The sequence below is a fragment of the Melanostigma gelatinosum genome (assembly GCF_949748355.1).
Source record: "Melanostigma gelatinosum genome assembly, chromosome: 12".
Taxonomy (NCBI): Eukaryota; Metazoa; Chordata; class Actinopteri; order Perciformes; family Zoarcidae; genus Melanostigma; species Melanostigma gelatinosum.
Window position 1 is genome coordinate 26,914,922 of NC_136645.1, and position 21,128 is coordinate 26,936,049.

Below are 21,128 nucleotides of genomic sequence, written 5' to 3' on the forward strand. Positions count from 1 at the left end.
TAAATAGCAATGAAGTTGTCAGTGATGGCTTTAATGTGAATGTATGTGAATTCTCAGTCCACTACAAAGACGGATAAATAATGAATAGAGATTGTGAGCTTACATTTAAAGATGCACTCCCTGATTTAGTCCCAGCTCACACATCTTTTGAGAATCAACGGTGTTTGCGCATTGATAAGAAAACTGAAGTAAATGAGTCGGGTATATTATGCATTACCAGTGTTTGTCTTTATGTCTAATTCCTACTTTGCAGGGACTTGCTGTGTGTTTGTGTGGGCACATGAACGGATTATGAGACAATGGGCAAAGACATGTAAAAGGTCCCCCACCCTCCTACACTGGAGCAAGACTCTTGTCTCTTTGTGGTCATTTTGAACCCCTTCCAGGAGTTTTTGAGTTTTTCATCTCTTAATGGTGGTTTTTCATCTCTTTGTGGTGGTTTTGCATCTGTTTGAGGTGTTTTTGCATCTCTGTTGTCCTTTTGCATCTCTGTGGTGGTTTTTGCATCTCCTTCTGGTGTTTTTTCATCTCTTTGTGGTACTTTTGCATCTCATAATGGTGGTTATGTATCTATTTGTGGTAGTTTTGTCTCCGTTTGTGGTGGTTTTGCATCTCTTTGTTGTGGTTTTGCATCAGTTTGTGGTGGTGTTGTCTTTCTTTGTGGTAGGCTCGCAGTATTCACTATATTTACCATTTCTGCATTCAGGCCAGAACTTGTGGTTTTAAATATTTCCTTCTTTCACAGTTCTTATCGCTCAGGTCAATACAAAGATGTTGTAAAGATTACCGTTCTTCACCTCCTTTTCTTTGCTGTTATTTCTTTCTTCAAGTGAACTCTCAGTTGATCTGCGTCAGGCCTCTCTCTGCCCTTTCTCCCTTCATTATCTGCCATTCACAAGCTTTTATATCCTGCTCAGCAAAAAGGCTCAAATCAAAGAGCTGAAAAGGTCTGAATGCAAAATCTTTATGGAAAGAGTAACATGGTGGTTGTGGCTCAAGCTTGGCATGGAAGCACATTCTGGATCCCATTCTCCACCACGTTCTCTGTTCCGCAGAAGAAGACCCTGGGAAAGAAAATATAGACGACAATATGAGTTAATACTTTGCTTGACGTACCAATTTTAATCTCGTGCATACGAGGATGTTTAAACAGCAGTCTCTTCTAACTTACTCACGTTAATATGGAGCAATACATTTGCACTGATTGTTGGAAATCACTTTGGGTCGATAAGCCAAAAATATATGAGCATAAATAATTCCTACTCTATTGATGGATTCATGATAATGACATGAAAGTAAAACTCACAAGGAGATGTACTGTCTGTACCCCACCCCCAAGCTCACCTCTCCGTTAAAGAGCACTATGGCAGTCTCCTGCTGCCCTCTAGTGGCTACAGTCGGTCTATGACGTGTGCTCCAGTTTGACAACAGAGACACAGCGGGCTCTGTTAGTGGCCCTCAGAAACATACTTATCCATGTTATATTATCCATGTGATATGCCCTCCATACTTCAGGACCTCTCCTGATTTCACGAGAATAGTTTATATGAATTACTTATACTGATGACATGTTTTAAGAAGCAGGAAATGACTTCTGTTTGGGCTCTCAGCTGTAAAACATGGTGAAATACAATTGATGTTCCTGTGTGTTTGGAGCTGACAGTACTTTTTATGCAACCCCTCTCAAGTCACAAGTGAACCTATTTGAATTTCTGTTGACTGTCTGTTCTATTTACCTACAGGAAGAGGCTAAATGAAGTCCATACAACACTTTGACCTCAACGCTGAAACACAGCAGTGAGTTAAGACTGACCGTGTCAACAAATAGGCACCAGAAGAGTAGACTTTGTGGCAGAACTGTTGTATTCGATTGCTAATAAAGTGGCCACTGAGGGCATATTTGTTCATGTGTAACATATAAAATATATTAAAATATGTCCTTATTTGGTGTAATTACAATGATGTATGCTAATTTCTGTATTAAATACAGTTTGGGGGAAAGGGAAGGGTTAACACTTTCTACATATTGGCTTTTAATGAGATAAGAAGGTGTTTTAAAGGGAAAATGGTTCATTTTGCAATTATTATTATCATTGTTATTGTTACAGATACAGTGGTGGGGGCTGACTGAGGGATCCCAACAAACAACTAAAGATTGACAAAACACCGGGGTCAAAAGAAGAAGCCCCCCCCCCCCCCGCCATCCTGTGGCTCTTCATGAAACCACTAGTTGTATTGCCAACATCGACAATACAATTAATTAGTTTAATTAGTTTAACCAGATATCACAGCTCAAAATCTGTTTGAGGCAGAGACAGAAATGACAGTGACAAGATGCAAAGTTAAGAGTGAGAAATGAAAAGCCGTCAAAATCATTTTATCATCCCAAATAACAATGTAATCTATTCTCATCCACTTCAGTAATGTGTTTACCAGCAGTTGTGCTGTGTGAGACTTCTTTAGGGGAGCAGTAAACGTTGGCTGGATTCATTTAGTTGGTAACTCTGTTAATATTATAACATAACATAAACACAGACACGTTTTCAAAGATGAAACTAACTCATGCTCATATAAATAAGGAAAATCAGTGCATTGCAGAGGAACAGTTGATGGATTCTTGTGTTCTACCAGCAGCTGACAGTTTACAGTACGAACCTATAGACACTATTTACTGTTGACTTATTGTTACCAGCATCATTTAGCATAATCATGCTGACTTTACCTAATTGTCACTGTATGTTCAATGGAAAACATCTAAAGAATGTCCAAACAATTAAACGGATATAATAATTTCAACAAATATTCAACAGAATAATGTTGGATGTATTATACTGACAGCAGTTCCTTATCATGAAACTTTATATTCTCAACTGAGCTGCTTTGAAAATAAGAAAGCCACATGCTAAGAGCAGTTCTTTGAAAACCCCAGAGCACCCTGGGAATAACTTCATCAGAGTAGCAGAGATAGCCCAACAAGTACGGAAGTACAACAATTAGTTTAACCAGATATCACAGCTCAAAATCGATTTGATAGAACCAATAAAGGACTCATTAAAATCATGATACATTATCATAAGCATTATATTGTACATAATCCTTTCCACCAAAGAGCACAGTGGACATGGCTGATAATTGACATTGTATCACCGTGTAGATTTGCTTGATTTGAACTCTTTGCCATCTCACATTAAAGAGTGAGAGGTGGCACCTACCAGTCACTACAGAAACATCGAACTTACATCTTCTTGTCTCTTCCTCTGTGCAGCTCTACCTTGGCTGCCCCGTACTTGGGTTTCAAGGGGTTCAGGATGTGGTTGTTCCACCGAAACTTCACCTCTTTCACATCCCCAACGTCCACGTCAGCGTCCATCAGCATCTCGTAGGTCCTTCCAGCAGCCATCATGCCGCTGTCACAACAGATCAGTCAAAACACAGGCTCTTCAGAGCAATCTGAGCAGCGTTACTGTAATAGTTATGTGTTGTTCACTCATTACACAGACTCATTGCACATGTTGCCGTAATATAATACTGTATACAATGAAATACTTCAAAGACTTTGATTGGAATAACAATATTCACAACTACCGGTATGTTCTCCTGTGTGATCAACCACTCCAGAACCTTTCTCTGTGTTGTGTTAGACGTGTTTTTTATTGGTTTCTCTTCCTGTTAAATGTGATCTGTGCGAAGAAAAGGCCACAAGGCAAAAGTCATGTTGTGGAACTGGTTATGGAGTTTTCCATTTCTGGAATGTTCAAAGTGCTTCTCCGCGAATCGCCACCTTAACATGGTGGAGGAGTTTGAGTGGCCCAGTGATCCTGCGAGCTATGTTGTCAATGTTGCAATGCAGACCGGGCGGCGGGCCGGGCCGGCGCGAGCCGATCGCCGGCAGCATAGACTAGCTCTAGGGACGTGGAACGTCACCTCGCTAGCGGGGAAAGAGCCGGAGCTGGTGCGGGAGGTGGAACGGTACCAGCTAGATATAGTTGGACTCACCTCCACACACAGCACTGGCTCTGGAACCAAGCTCCTGGAGAGGGGTTGGACTTTGTCCTTTTCTGGAGTTGCCAGGGTGAGAGGCGGGAGGGGGAGACTCATGAGCCCCCGGCTGAGCGCCGCTGTGTTGGAGTTCTCCCCGGAGAACGAGAGGGCTTACTCCATTGTGCCAACGGGTTGCGGGGAGCAAGGCTCTGATTGTTGTTTGTGCTTATGCACCAGGCAGTAGTTTGGAGTATCCGGCCTTCTTGGAGTCGGTGGGAGGGGTCCTGGAAAGGTCCTGTTAGTGTCCTCGGAGCGTGACCTCCAGCATTCACTGGGGCGGTTTGCAGCCGAGTGTGAAGCGGCGGGGATGAGATTGCTCCCTCCAGCTGGGGACGGAGTGCCGACCTCACGCGAAGGAGTTCAAGTATCTCGGGGTCTTGTTCAGAGTGAGGGTAAGATGGAGCGGGAGATCGACAGGCGGATCGGTGCGGCTGCAGCAGTAAAGCAGGCAATGCACCGGTCGGACCGTCTTGGTGAAGAGGGAGCTGACCTGGGTCGTGACCGGAAGGACAAGGTTGCGGCTACAAGCGGCCGAAATGAGTTTCCTCCGTAGGGTGGCCGGGCTCAGCGATAGGGTCAGGAGCTCGGTCATCAGGAGGGAACTCGGAGTCGACCCGCTACTCCTTTGCGTCGAAAGGAGTCAGCTGAGGTGAGATGCCTCCTGGACGCCACCCACTGGAGGTTTTCCGGGCACGTCCATCTGGTAGGAGACCCCGGGGAAGACCCAGAACACGCTGGAGGGATTACATCTCCCAGCTGGCCTGGGAACGCCTCGGGATCCCCCAGAATGAGCTGGAACATGTTGCCGGTGAGAGGGAAGTCTGGGTCAGCCTGATTGGCCTGCTGCCACCGCGACCCGACCCCAGATAAGCGGAGGGAAATGGATGGATGGATGTTCAAAGTTTATTTTAACAAAAACATCCTACTTGTGACTACTTTAACATCATTCTGTTTTATGTAAACATAAGGAGCAAGCCATTGCATCAGAGCCCAGCTTCTTCCCTCCCACATATCACATGGCCAGTGCCATGTATAGGTTTTCAGTCCTCGGCTCTTATAGATAAGTTAGATAGGACATATAATAATATCATGCATACTGTATTTCTCTTCCAGACACAGACTGGTTTACAGGTCATCCCAGGATGGTGCCCATAGATAAGCTGCTGTCGGGCTAGACTGCCGAGGGACTTCCTAGGAGACACTGAGCTCCTCTCTCCTCTCCTCTCTCTCCTTCTGTATTAATTCATATCTCATGAATGCACATTACTAACTTTTCTTCTTCCCGGAGTCTTTGTGCTTTCTTGCCTCGCAGGTTTCCATGGATCGTGTTTATATCTGGACCCCAGTCCTGTCTCCTGCCGTGGCCCTGCCTAAATTATTAGTAGTAGTAGTCGCATTTCTATTAATATTACCGATACCATTACTGCTTTATCATTATATATATATATATATATATATATATATATCCACCTCTACTGTTATTATGAGTAGTTGTAATTTTACCATCATTATTCTGCTTACTACTCATACATTATATGAATATTTTTTGTCATATGCATTGAATGTGTTGTGACTCTGTTATGTTGTTCATTCTGTGCTCATGACGTCTATCACACGTCTGTCCATCCTGACAGAGGATCCTCCTCTGTTGCTCTCTAAGGCCTCCTCCTCTTTTCTCCCCGTTAAAGGTTTTTGGGGAGTTTTTGCTGATGTGAGGATCCTGGGACAGAGGAGGTCCTATGTGTACAGATTATAAAGCCCTCTGATCAATTTGTGATTCGGGGCTTTAAAAAATAGATTGAATTTTATGGAATTTTATTAAATTGTATTGAATTTTAAAGAATTGTATTGAATTTAAATTGAACTATCACTTTTCCTCCCACCTTACTCTCCATTCCTCATCCACATAGAGGAACTCTTAAAGTTTATGACCAGCAGCCACATGATCAGATGTCCCTCTCTGGATGTCTGTACATATCTACAGAAGATCAGCCTTGTAGATACATGTGTGTTACCTATCGTAAAGTAATAATAGTAATAGTAAAAATTGTTATATTGACTGACTGTGCTCCTGCCATGCCAAGGAGAGATACAGTAAAAGGTGCTCCTGTGGCTGAGCTGTACAATGTTGTGTTCCGTGAGTATCAGTTAGGCAGCGGGGAGTCACGTGGTCTGATAGGAGACGGTACAGTTGTTCAAGCTCCCAGGCCTGGTCAACAATGAGAAGCACAACATCCAGACAACAAGCAGACATGCCTCATGGACTAAACCCCCTTGGTGTGTTCCACAGAACAGTGTTATAATGTTCTTACGCATGAAGCTTGACCTCCTGGGTGCAGTCAGTGTTTCCAGCCAGTGCCACATACATGAAGCCTGGGTTAGGCCAGCTGGGACCATCCAGGGTTACCATCACTCTGTAGCTGTAACCTAGCGATGGAGAGAAATAGGACGTAATAACAGTTACATTATTTCACCATCGTGTCAGAACACATGCATACATGCATCATTTTCTATGGGTGGGGATTATCAAAGAACACAGGGAAACGACACCTGCAGTCTACCTGCTACCTTCAGATAGTGAGGAGTGAACACCTTTAGTGCTGGCAAAATATGAACAAATAATCTTTCAACAGACAAATTAATTGGTATGAATGGTGCACCGATCGGAATGTACAGCGATGATGGGCTCTGGGTATCTAGAGTTTAATTAATAAGCTGTTTGTTTCACTGTGTGGAAGTGAATTGGATCATCTATGTGTTTGGAAACATCAGGTTGACTTGACCTGCTTTGCTTTCCTAACTTCAAAAAATATATAACAAATGAAAACATCGATACTTCACACTTTCTGCTGTCTCGTAATATCAGCGTAAAGCACAGTAATAAAGGTTAGATTATTGAGAAATGATGTACTCCATTTAACACAATATCATAATAATAAGCGAAGGAATGGTAAGACATTTATTATTCTCTAACTGTCATCTTACGATAATAAAAAATACTTTTATTTTTATTTTTAATTAAGATCAGTGTATATCATGGAATATTGCCAGAGGTCAACAAATTTGGGCTTTTACGGCCAAATGTTTCCCCCTGGAGGGCTACTCCATGTCCTTGTGGAAAGCCACTTGATAACACAGCCTGCCCGTATACGTTGGGAGATAGCTTTAGATAAAAACACCAGACAATGCATGTTATAGCTCAGCTGAAGAACACTCAGATTAACAGAGTCATTGGTGACCAACCAACGTCTCTGACTTGCCCCCCCCCCCCCCCCCCCCCCCCCATTCAAAGCAGTCTAGAACCCTATGGGCTAATATTAAGACTTAATCCTCCATACCTCACATTATTCTTGTTTACTAACGCAGCCCTAATATTCTGTCGTAGTTGACAGACAAAAAATCTGCCTTATGGCCAACTGATTCTTGGTTTTGTGGCAGATTCCAAACATTGATTTTGAGATCGCATACTGCCTCCTACTTTACCAGGTCATCGTTGTACGAGTGGTGTTCTATAGTTGTCCTCGATAAAAGTCGTCCCCTAGTTTAATGTCAATCAGCTTCATTTGAGGGGACAAATGTTCATTTTCAGGACGGTTTTGTTTTCATAGATGACAAGGCACATTGTTCTATGCCTAGTGAAGTGGAAAATGATGCCATTTATCCTTACACTGAGCAGAATGAAAAATACCAAAACTGGAGACGTTTCTTTTTCTCTGGATAGTATTTATATGAAAATGCTTCAGTGGTTATTCCCAGTAAAATCTTTCAGCAAGTTCTTACAAACTGTGTGTAAGTCACGGTTACAAAGAATGACAGGGTACTTACGGCCAAAGGGCTCTGAACTGCCCGTGTTGAGGAAGTACTTCGTCTTTGAAATGCCATCAATCACAGTGAACCTGTCAGCAAAATGGCCCATCAGAGGACATTTGTCTGCACATGGGAAACACTTTCCCTGTGGGGACAAGGACATGGTGAGGTGTGAAGAATGAGCTCTCGCTGTGATAGAGTGAGTCAATGAACAGTCAGGGAAAAGTGACAACCCTAAAACATTTTCCCCTACACTTCTTTTACCATGTTGCAGATTGCCACCTTATGAATATGAAGGTGGAGAATGTAGCTGGTTGTGACAGTGTGGGAACAGGCTGTTGTTGTTACTGTCAGCTATGGCTGCAGAAATAACACCGGAGAGTGTTTACGAGGTGAACAACAAGGAGGTGCTGTCATATGAGGTCATGCTCGGCGCTCACCCGGCCTCCTTTGATCAGGACATGTGTCCAAAGCAGGAATAAACTGTCATTAACACCAACAGCTGCAGATTCAAGCTCTCCCTATGGAAGACATGAGGGAAGCCTATTTACATCGCCGCTTCAGCTGCAACAAAAAATCCAATCTTGCCGAATCAACTTCTAAAACCAAAGAAATGGTTCACAGCCATATCAGTGTCATACAGCAACAGGTGGCAGTCCCATACACATGCTGGGATGGTGGAGATATGGCCCCCTTCTCCTTCTGTGTCACTTTCTGAATGGAGGCCATAAAATGCCTCCAAGATCCCTCGTCTGTGTGCCCGTACCACCAGAAGCTTTGCTGGGATCATTAAAGCTCCTCTAGACACTATTTTTATCTACAAATCCAAGTTCATACAACTTTTCATGGACTGTTACTGTAATGAATGTCTGTTCTACACTAACAGTTTGATTCCATTGACCCTAATTCATTTCACGAGTTTAGTTCGGTCATTCAAAAATGAACTAACTAAATGTCTGTTATCAATCATTACAGTGGAATCGCTGCAATTAGTGTATTAATTCGGGGAGTTGAGATCTTTTACAGTTTCTCAACTGTAGCGAACTTTGACAAACCAGAGACCAAACTGACAGCTTTCATATTAGCTGTGTTGATCGATCCCATTTGATGTCACCCTGTTCTGTTGGAGTATGATGTGGCATGGTTCAACGTCAGTACTGAGACAGGATCTGGTGGTACAAAATACATCTCTGAAACAAACTAACTGACTAAGAGAGTGAGCAAGCAAGCTAGTTATGCTGGCTGTTGTGACTGGCTAGTGCTGGCATGTTACCAGCTACGTAGCATGTAGCTTGCTAGCCACAGTAGCTCTGGAAGTATGTAGCCCCTACGTAACCACGCAGCACCACTGATTTCACAAGGACACAAATGAGTTTCCCCGTGCCACTTTCTGCTCTGACCAGCCACTAAGGCTCGGTGGCTTCTAACCCAGTTTCTCACCTTTGAAGAAACATGTCATGTGTTGCTGTACGTAGGCTACATGAACTCAAATACTGTACAAGTTAGAAATACTAACTGTGTACTAAAAAGTGCTTTACTTAAGAATTTGTTTAACTCTACACAACGTCTTTGAAGTATATTTTGCACTTCTTACACCACCATATTTATCTGACCGAATTTGCATAATTTTGTTAAGTATAGTTCGTAAAATTTAGAAGTAAAATTTGGATTGCAAAGGAGTGTTTTTACATTCAACATAGATTAATGTTATATGGCAGTAGTATGATTCTGTGTTTCTTATCAAGGGTTATTAAGGTTTTTTAGACTATCGGAGGCAGGAAAGGAAACTTTGAAGCTATATATCATAGCATTGATAGAACTCTACCTGATCCTACCATGGCCACAACTTAAATAATTACTTAAACATGTTTGAACATGCACCAACCACAGACAATATTTAAGTCTGTAGAATGTGTAATTTACTAATGTCTCATTAAGTAAATCTTGCAAACAAAATAACGAGTTTGACAGGCACTATTTTAACACTAGCTGTACCAAAGACTTCATCATTTTTTCATCATTTCCCTTTATGCCTCTTGGCATGTAGGGCAGCAACAAAAGTCTTCCACTCCTGTCTGTCCTGGGCGAGTCGCTGGATGGTGCCCCATGAGTGGTTTAGGCTCTGCATCTCCTTCTCCACAGTTCTTCTCCATGTGTTTCTTGGTCGACCAAAGACTTACTGCAGCAAAACTGCCCTTGTCAGAGCAGGGGAATCCTACAAAGCCTTTGCTTTTAACCATGCTCTCGCTGTAGTACTCGTAGGCCCGGGCATGGTTGCAGGCATCAAACTTCTTGGTACCTGGTAAAAAGATTGGAACAGGAGATGACAGGGAAGAAGAGAAGTAGTAAGATGGACGTGGCATGAAAAGAGGGTAATGTAATGAGGAATGTGTGAAGAGATGTGAATGTAGATTTAAATGTTAGATTTCAGATAGCTTGGTATGATCTGATGAGAATGATTTGGGTGTTTGAATCTGTCAACTGAGAGAAAGACTTTCAAATATAATGGAATTTCCTGCTGTAAGTTTGAAGGCAATCAGAGGTGGATGATTCAAAGAAACACAGGACTTTCACCTAGGATACCGCCGTTCATGTCCCATGTGGAAGCAAAAGTTGAGTTATTGCCACTGACGTTACTGAGTCTATGTTACGTCCTTAGACTAAGAGACATACTTATTTTAACCACACCACTATGTTTCTAACCCTAACCAAGTAATTTTGTTGTCTGAACCTAACCGTGACAGTTTCACAACTTTTTACCTTGTTTTACAATGTTAGCCACGCGCAAACCTTCCATGTCAAGATTATACGCAAAAGTCAACCTGGATGCCGGCCGCTTCTGCTGAAGAGAATAGGGATAAGATCACGTTGGAATCCAGAGTCAGAGTAAGAATGTGTGACAAAGAGACAGTGTCAGGAAGAGACAGACTGTTGTTTTCTCCTCCAGTGCAGGGCAAACACCAGACTATCCAAAACCTCCAGCTATGCAGCCCTGGCTCTCACTCTCCCTCTTTTATCTATAGGATCAAAAGTAGCAGATTCAGCTGTGCCAACAACACCCCCCTTCAGACCCAGACCCAGGCATGCCACCAATGCTGCTACTTGAGCTTGCTAGTCAGCAGCACATGTCAAAGGAAGGCTGTGGTCATCCATATTAGAAAATATTTGCTAAAATAGATCCAGCAGGAATTACTCTGCCTGAGGTTTCTTTACGATTTTTCCATTGGGACAACTCCAACATTCCACAGGGAGCTCTGCATTGTAGGTTGCATGGCTGAGAAGATAGGATGCATGAGTCATTTTGTTATGTATAAGTGTGCCTGTGATGAACCCTGTAGACTTGAGAACACCGTAGTATGTACCGTAGTATGTAGAACATATCAAAATAATATATCAAAGGTCACATAACCTGCAATACATCCTTCCTTCATGAAGGTTGTCGTGTTCCGTTTCTGAAACAATTTTAGCGAAGTGTTGATTCAACTGTATGATCATTTTGTGATGCTGTGTGTGTGCCTTAAATATTATTCGAAAAATTCCATGCCTTGGGAAAATGCAAAACAAAGTTATGTTCACTAAACTTGAGATAATAACGTCTTTTTACTTCAGATATTCTGGGGTATCAACAGCACAACTCAACAACAATGGAAGGAAAGCTAAAGAGCCAACATGACATGTGAAGGAAGTGTGAAGGACTGCATTCCTTGTTTGGATGGCAGAAAAAGTAATCATTGTGTTTCCATTTCGTCTCTTGAAATGTGTCGTTCCATCTCACCCTCCCAGATGGCATCCAGGTCAGTGGGTTTGCCTCTGTTGGCGGAGCAGCCGGGCATCAGTTCTCCTCCGTTGGGGTAGAAGTCAATGTGGCCCATAGATTGTGACATCCCCAGACCTGAGAGGATGCAAACAGAAATCACTTTTCAGACTAAGACATAAGATTGTTCAGATAAGACCAAAATGTGATCAAGATGATAAAGCCTCAGTTCCCTTATTTTCAACTCAACAATTATACAACTTTTGAAATCAGCAAACAGATGGTGAAATATACAATACATGGATATTTGTTTTGAGGAGCACTTAATGTCGTTTTTTTGCATTTTTGCTGTAAGCATTGTCACATTGTAAAACTACAACAATACATATTACTAATTTACGAAGTGTTTCAAAAAGTAGTAGAAGACGTGAAGACATTGAGCGAATTCTGCCCAGTTTGATCCTATTCATTGTGATAATCAGTGGTATATGTACCAAGTTTGGAGTTGAAAGGAAGTCCATCAGTGTGAATGACATCCACAAAGGCGGCATCGCTGGTGTCTAGGTGTAGAGAGTCATTAGTGTCCTGGAAGTAAGGTTCAGCTGGGTCTAGTCCTGAGAAAAGAAAGGTAATAAATCACAGAGGGATTAAAGGAAGGAAGAAACATATCTGTCTCAGCGATCTAAATCACATGATGGAGTGCAACAGAGAAAAACATCCTCAGCCCAAAACCAAGATGCTGTAGATTGCCAAAATGAAAAAGTGGAGTCAAATAGGAATGCCCTTTGCCCCTTCAGAAATAACAATTCAAAATGAGCCAAGTCCAAACTGTCTTATTATAAATATGTGAAGTGAGTACATTGTTGGCTAGTTATTAACATTATTAACAGTTTTTTAAACATGTCACGGTCTTGGGATTACTTGACATAAAACCTTCTGATTACAGATACAACTCTTTTAAAAGGAAATTCTGCAGATTTCCAACCTTATCTCTATCTCTGTGAGTTAGCGATATAGTGTGGAGAAACACCTGCAGTTCTAGCCCATATTGTCTATGTCCCTGGGGCGCAGCTGCAAAATCTGTTGTTCTTCCAGTGAAGTTACAGAGAAGTCATTGGAGGCAAGGAAGGTTTACAATTACAGAGTGCTACTTTAGCTTTGGTAGCATTTTACAGTGCTTTGGCTGACTCAGCATGGACCCTCCAGAATCTGAGCTGCAGGAGAAAACACCAACTGGTGGAGCCTTTGCTCAGTTTGCACCGCCGATGCCAACAGAAACAGAATCAGTCTGCTGTAATGAATGTCATCATATTTTTACATCTTACTCTGTGAAGAGCTGCTGATTGTTGGAATATTGGAAAGATTAACGGATTTATGGCTTTGGTGAGTTTCATTTTGTTTCTGTCCAGTTTGAATGAAGATGAGTTAACCATATGCTTATTTTAAGTCTTAGTTTGGTGTAAAAGAGAAACTTGAATTCAGAAGTTTTACGGTTGTATTTTCTGGTTTAAGTGTAACAATATGTCCTTTGTTTACATTTTGAAAGTTTATTCTGTTTATTTATCGGACTAAAAGAGAGCTTGTGTAACATGCAAACTCGCCGCTTACGTGCAATGCATCTTGGTACATGTAGGCAAGATTTTTCAAGATAATTCTCATATAAACCAGAGTCCAAGAGAATGCACAATAGTGGTTTCTTGTTTCTACACAGTGAGTGACATCAGACCACGATGGAGGCCGGGTTACCTGTGATGCGTGCGAGTCCAGTGATCCGGCTCCCAACATCTCCTGCAGCGTGAGCTCCAGGGCCGTGTCCGATAATATGGAACTTATCCGCCGTTTGCTTGTAGTTACCCTGCGTCAATCAACATGCATGTTAAAGTCAAAGATACTGCATTTACTACAACATACATACAACATAGAGTATGTCCTTCAGCCGGGTCTGTGATATCCATCATCTCTCTCCGCTTGTGTTCCACCATGTTTTGTGTCATTTTAAGTGTATTTTGTGGCTTCTGTGATTACACTTTACCCAGCTGTTTGTAGGCAGTAAAATTGTTGTCATAATATTGTTTCACATACAATCCAACTGTTAGATTGACTGGGAAGGACTGTATCATTTTACTTCATGTTTACTTCTCCTGATCGTTACCTCCCTATAACAAGGTCCATAGGGGCATCTCAATAAATACACATGTTATATTATATTATCTTCTCCGTGAATCGCCACCTTAACATGGTGGAGGAGTTTGAGTGGCTCAGTGATCCTGGGAGCTGTGTTGTAGCAGTAGCCCCTGGTAGGGTCTCCCAAGGCAAACAGGTCTCAGGGGAGAGCCCAGACTAAGAGCGGTTCACAATTACCCTAATGATAAGCAGCCCACGGTCTTCATCCACCTCGCCCGGACCAGGGAAACCGGGGCACCCTCCCGGAGCCAGACCCAGGAGGGGAGCTCGTCGGCGAGCGTCTGATGGCCGGGCCTTCGCCCATGGGGCCCGAAGAAACAACATGGAGCAGCCACCCTGTGGACCCACCACCCGCAGGGACAAGCATTGGGGTCAGGTGCAATGCAGACCGGGCAGCAGGTCAGGCCTGAGGCCTGGGCGAGCCGATTGCCGGCAGCATAGACTAGCTCTAGGGACGTGGAACGTCACCTCGCTAGCGGGGAAAGAGCCGGAGCTGGTGCAGGAGGTAGAGCGATACCAGCTAGATATAGTTGGACTCACCTCCACACACAGCACTGGCTCTGGAACCAAGCTCCTGGAGAGGGGTTGGACTTTGTCCTTTTCCGGAGTTCCCAGGGTGAGAGGCGCCGGGCAGGAGTGGGGATACTCACGAGCCCTCGGCTGAGCGCCACTGTGTTGGAGTTCTCCCCGGAGAACGAGAGGGTCGCCTCCATGCGCCTACGGGTTGCGGGGAGCAATGCGCTGACTGTGGTTTGTGCTTATGCACCAAACAGCAGTTCGGAGTATCAGGCCTTCTTGGAGTCAGTGGGAGGGGTCCTGGAAAGGGCGCCGCCTACCGACTCCATAGTTCTCCTGGGGGACTTCAACGCTCACGTGGGCAATGACGGAGAAACCTGGTGGGGGGTGATTGGGAGGAATGGCTTGCCCGATCTGAACCCAAATGGTGTCTCGTTATTAGACTTCTGTGCTAGCCACGGTTTGGCCATAACGAACACCATGTTCGAACATAAGGTGGCTCATAAGTGTTCCTGGTACCAGAACACCTTAGGCCGGAGATCAATGATCGACTTGTAATCGTATCATCTGATTTGCGGCTGTATGTCTTGGACCCTCAAGCGAAGGAGTTCAAGTACCTCGGGGTCTTGTTCAGAGTGAGGGTAAGATGGAGCGGGAGATCGACAGGCGGATCGGTGCGGCTGCAGCAGTAAAGCAGGCAATGCACCGGACCGTCTTGGTGAAGAGGGAGCTGAGTCGGAAGGCAAAGCTCTCAATTTACTGGTTGGTCTACGTTGGTCTACGTTTCCTCCGTAGGGTGGCCGGGCTCAGCCTTAGAGATAGGGTAAGGAGCTCGGTCATCAGGAGGGAGCTTGGAGTCGAGCCGCTACTCCTTCGCATCGAAAGGAGTCAGTTGAGGTGGTTCGGGCATCTAATTAGGATGCACGGGGAAACCATTTGCCCAACATTATCAACAGTTTAAAAACCTACCTGCAGTATCTCTGTACAAGGAATCAGACTGCAACAAAGGCTATTTCCCAAAATGTCCCTCCCCTTGAGAAGGGATGCTGATGTATAGGAATACAGACATTATGCCAGTGATGGTTAATGAGGTGCTGTATTTACCATGAGGAATGTGATCATGGATGCCACCTGGGCAGCCACCACCCTGGCGTTATTGGCAGCCTGGGCATACTGAGTCTTCACACCTTTCTTCCACTCCGCAACAATGCAGTTCACATTATCCCACTTCAGCATAACCTAAAACATTCAACACACATTTTATAAGATTTATGTTTAATGGGTCACTTCACCCAATTTCCAAAAGCACATTTTATTTCTTACACCTCGTAAGTAAATGAGTAAAAGATTTGGTCATAAAGCACTTTTCAAAATAAAAGATACAAAGTGCTTCACAGTAAAAGCATTTAGCATTAAATATCAACAGGCAGAACAGTACCAAAATAGAACAAAATAGAATTCACGATAAATAACATGAACAAAAAAAGCAAAAGCATCAGTTACTAAAAGCAAAGGAATACAAGCGAGTGTTGAGAGTATTTGTAAAATGTTGACGATTCCAAAATGTAGGGCAAAGACAGACATGGTCTTTCTTCATCCAGTTAACACTGGTTAGGCTAGCTGTTCCACTTTAAACTACACAAACATTTTCAATTTTATCTGTGAAGTCACCAATGCTTGGACTCATTTCACAGAACATTCAAATGACTTTCAATGCCCTTAGAGGGTAAAGGTCCCACACACTGCTGCAGGGTCTTTTGATAATCTTTGGCTGATAATAAGGACCTCTATTTTATTCACAATTACTTTGAGAATCATCCAGCCTCAGTCCATAGAGGTGTAATAGAGGTAAGGCTACCATGCAGATAGTTTTGGGTTTTATTAGTCCGTGTATTGACTTATCGGTTTCTTATTTTTCTGTTGTTAACCCAATACAATGCAAGTGAACACCATTGTGTTGTGGCGTTCAGAACATGTCCTGGTTAGACTACAGACCTCACTGTGTTTACAAATGGACCATTTCTGAGGCAGACAGGAGTTCCTAGGAGAACTGTTATCAGCACGCTATGTGGATTATCCACAGCAACAGAGACACTCATCCACGAAAGAGGTGTTGTTGAAAAAAATCTTTTATCAATGTTGTGAGACCCACAAACAAAATTGCTCCCCCGTTCATTGTAGTGGTGTGGAAGCAGAAATGTCAGAGACGGAAATCTGAACAAATAAAATCAAACATATTTTCACAGATCGATACAACAGGGAAGTGATTAAATCTATTTGTCTGCCTGTATGTTTTCGTGTTTGTTTTTAACTTGGGTGAACTGACCCACTAGGGTTTAAGAAATGAACTAACATTGTGCTCATATGCTGAAGGGAAGGAAATCCTTTTCATGATTATCCTTCTAAATAGACAGAATTGAATGCGTTTCTCTGGATCAGTTCATTGTTTTCCTGCTCCGCACAGAAGATGGCTGCCCCAGGACCACAGACCTTCAATGAGTGGCAACCAGTTTGTGGCTAGTTCATGTTCATTAGGAAAAATTGAAAAATTGTTTGTTAATACTATTTGAATCACGAAAGCACATTGTGTATTGTTGCCTCATCTTTTTGGTAGAGCGACCGAGAGCTAAAATAGAGCTGCAGGCCTTTATTTGTGTACACTTAGTTAGTGATCTGCCTCCACAGAGCTTGACTGTGTCCAGTCAGATGTGTGAGAGGACGAGTCTCTATGTCTGAATGTCTTTTATCTGTAGAAAGTCTTTTTTACTATTAGCTGTTATTTAGTTTAGCAGATGGAGTACAAAACGCTGTAGAATGGTCCAACCAGACTGACAAGTGAAAGACACATATATCCTCTGAACAACAGTTGAATGAGAAGAGAAGAATCAGCAGTCATTAGTAAAAGAATCTAGAAGCTTTGATTTAAATTGGAACTACCGGTACTTCCTGTTTCAGTGTCAAGAGTTTCACAATAAAAGCAGCCGCGAACAAGCTGGAGTTTACAGGCAACTTGTTGCTTTAGCAAAGATCTTCTTCAGACTTCACAAGAGAAATAGAAGGTTTGTCTCTAGGGTTAGCACTGCTGGAACATCAGCTGAATTAATCACAGTTTAAACCTCTTCAATCAGAGAGACTAACTCAATATTTAGAGTTCAATAATGAAACTATTCAACATTAAGTTCAACAGTTTTCTGTCATGTGACACTGTGCGGACGTCCACTGAAAGGATGTTTGAATCATGTCCTTCAAACTCTTTCACATGTAAATAAAATATTTGGTGAATGCTTTATCTCTGTTAGAATATTCATTATTGAAGTAAGGAAAGAAGAAGATCAATAGAATAGTGTGTATCGGGATTTGTGTGCCTATTCTTAAACAAATGTGTGCTATATGAGATTACCGTAAACCAAACTAAAATAGTTAGAGAGACGGGGGTCGACAGAGGAACACACCCCATCCTCATTTTGGGGCGTGGGCCTCCTTGTGTAAACACGGCCCTGAAGGCCAGATTAAGAGTTCAAAGTTTCAGCAGTTTATTTTTCCATCGTGTGCGCTTCACATCTGGTGTTTTTACCTTACACATCTCCTGTGGCCAGTCCTCGTCTCCTGTCTTCAGATAACCAGGAATGATGAATCGGGTCTTTCTCGTCCCGCTGTAGTTTGTTACGTCCATAGATTTGTCAGCCTTGATCTCCTGACAGTTTCAACAGAAAAGCAAAGATGAATACACTGAAAGCTACAGATAGGTTTACATTTTTTAATAATGATGTCCCAATACTTGCATGAAAACTATGACTGTGTATTGGCAAGGATCTGGCCGTATGATACACATTATGACACAGGGATTAAGGTTCAATATATTGTGATAAGCAAGGCCATTTTTTTAAATCAAATGTTTGAGTAGTATAGAACACACCACCATAATGCATAAAATCTGATTAAAGAAAACATACTTTTTAATGCAATCAGACCAGTGGGATCTGTTTTTGGATTTATCACAGCCCCTCTAACATCCAACATCATTGCACCACCGTGAGAGGGCACAAAGTGTTGACTGAGTTCATCTTTGCATATAAACTTTGAATCAAAAATCTATTGAGTGTTTTTGAGAATGGATACAGTCGATATTTTCTTACACCCCTTCTTTAACGAAGCTGTAATTAGTCCTTATGTCTGAAGTGGCAAAGGGGGACAAGATCCACAGCCTTGCTTTGAACATTTCAAGTACGTACTGTATAGCTTACATAGCTTCTATAGAGTTACGAACAAGACTGACTGAAACGCACTTGATTTGAAGCCGCATATTCAACCACACTTGGCCAGTATGGACAAGAGGAGACATTTAAGCAAACAATAACTATATGAGTATTGTTTGAGGATAGACTTGAAAAGAAAGCCTTTTCTTGCCTGGTAGTAGCGGTTCCTCTGGGTGAAGAGGAGGAAGCGGGTGCCGATCTCCTCGGGGTGCCAGGGCAGGACGGAGGCTGGTCTCTGAGGAGTGCCTCCCCAGGGAGGCAGGTCATCAAAGCAGCCCAGCTCATTGAAGCAGACCTGGGCCGCTGCGGACATGGAAGGCACACCACTAAGAGAAGCCCTCATTGTTCTACGTGCAGTTCATTTCACCATGGCGCTCATGCAGTTTTGATATCTCACATGACTAAAAAATCATCCTTTCAATACATCAAGTTTTCAGGCTATCTAGGCTGGAAATGTGCTACACAGAGACCTTTTGTGAGAAATGAAATGTGAAGTTGAATTGCAGGCTGCAGATGGCTGCAGATGGCTGATCTCTGAGAGTGAGCCCAGCCACAACATTAATATCAGCCATTCATTTTGTTTAGCTTTCTAGGAGAAATATGCCAAATATGCCAGGCTGAATGTGCAAAAATCATGATAATAAAGACTGCACCCATAAAGGACACGGACTCAGGTCTGAATATTTCACTCAGTGTAAACGTCATATAGCTTCAAGAAGAGCTGGAACAAGCGGAGATACAGTGTGTGATTCTGTCAGACAAAGTAAAGCTTAACGAGAAAGAGAGAGGAAACCTCTAGAAGATGTAAATCCCACTAAGAAACAAAAACATACCACCTTAACTCTGTTGCTCACTTGGTTGCCATTTCAGTAAAAGTGAATCCAGAAAATAAAGTCAACTCACCATATGAAGTGCCAGTGAGGAAGCAGAGCAGAATCCACATGTGTGACATCTGTGGATGTCATGAGAATGTTTGGTTGTAAAGACGTGGACCAAAGACATGAACAGTGCCGTGTACTTACCTCGAGGCCAGACAAGAAGGTGGGGAAGCGCCTGAACGCACCACTACTTGAACACTCCAGCCATGCGTCGCTTTGCCACGTAGGAGTGGGAAACTCACAGGTGACAGAGCAGCTGACATGTAAGAGGAGGTCAAGAACAGGTCACTCAGTTACATGTGTGCTTCATACTCATACCCAGCAGATGTGGAGAAACACATGTAGATATCTTCAGTCAGCAGAATTTCATTATCGCGGGTCTATTCTGTAGCAGCAGCTGCTCCATAATCTTTGGTGGTAGTCAACACAACTTAGTTTGCACAAGCAACTCTGAATTTTCAGCAGCATGATAAGAGGAAAGGGCTCAGAAAGCTCCAACACGGTGTGCTTTGGAAAATGCTCCCCAACACTACGCATTAAGCCTGCTACGTCTTTTTAAGTCAAGGAAACAAATCAATAGCTTCTTCTTTGACTCACAGTGATTCATAATATGCATAACTCCATTACTGAAAATGAGTTGTAAAGTGGAAGAGAGCCACATGTTTGTGCTGCTGAAGTGTCCTTGAGCAACACTACAGGATTCTACATTTGAATTACAGCTGATTGCCCTCCTCCACAATGCAGCCTTAGCTGTTGGACTCATTTTTGTTATTACACGAAAGTAACTTTCACTGTAGAAGAAACTATCCATATTTTATGACACAATGTAAATATTAAGTAGAATACCCATGAGTCCCCATTATAGGACCATCACATCAAATGGAAATGTATTTGATATTTATGCATCACACATTTTTCTGAAATCCATCTTCAAAAGCCATGTGATGAGATGATGGCAAGAATTTGGATAGAAACTGATTATTTGATCAGTGTTTGTGTACAAAGCAGGAGTTTGTAATGTTGGTGGGTCTGTCCCCCCGGGATCTAATAAACTGGGTCACACTCACCCTATCTAGCATTTATAAGCAGCATATGGACGTTTATGTTGTGTTTATAACACACTATTATGTAGTTGTGAGTAAATATTTACATCTTTTAGTGTTTAATAATGTACAATGTTCAATAGTCAACAACTTATCCTATGAATACATGTTTTATCTTGGTACAACTGTGTTTCAGTAAATCCCCCCCCCCCCCCCCCCCTGTGGATGTTCACAGGACGAGTCCTCATTTTCAATCGACACATACTGTATACAAACACTTGCTTGGAAGCTGCTCACAACTCATTTTAGTGTGTTATAAACCATCTATGACATGGTTGATGCTGCTTATGGGTGCTAAATAGGGGGACTTAATTAAAGTGGCATCCTGTATGGACGTATCCGTCTCCTTTGTTTACTGTATGTCCAATAGATGGCGGTAAAGAGTCGGTAAACGCACCGGTGTCATCCCAGTACCCTGCTGCTGCCAATGTCTTCATCTTCATTTGTCTGGATTTATGATGACTACCCAATGCAGTTTGTAATATTATATTGTCACTATTAAAGTATGCTGCCTGTGTGGCTGAATGCTGATTCATCAATTATGAACCATTCTCTGTGATCTCTACTTTTCTGTCTCTACTCCAAATTA

The 21,128-nt window shown here is 42.7% G+C and overlaps 1 protein-coding gene across 1 annotated transcript; it reads right to left on the reverse strand.

The window, feature by feature from the left end:
* Positions 1 to 994: 994 nt before the first annotated feature.
* LOC306785975 (inactive pancreatic lipase-related protein 1-like) lies at positions 995 to 19,624 on the reverse strand (the record flags this gene model as incomplete). Its single annotated transcript, XM_079280583.1, has 13 exons — positions 19,581 to 19,624; positions 19,462 to 19,510; positions 18,710 to 18,861; positions 17,877 to 17,996; positions 15,407 to 15,541; positions 13,349 to 13,457; positions 12,097 to 12,216; positions 11,624 to 11,740; positions 10,029 to 10,147; positions 7,867 to 7,993; positions 6,354 to 6,468; positions 3,240 to 3,407; positions 995 to 1,064 (listed from the first exon to the last, which is right to left on the reverse strand). The coding sequence occupies exons 2-13, from the start codon at positions 19,508 to 19,510 to the stop codon at positions 995 to 997; spliced, it is 1,401 nt and encodes a 466-aa protein (XP_079136709.1). The 5' UTR covers positions 19,581 to 19,624.
* Positions 19,625 to 21,128: the final 1,504 nt, after the last annotated feature.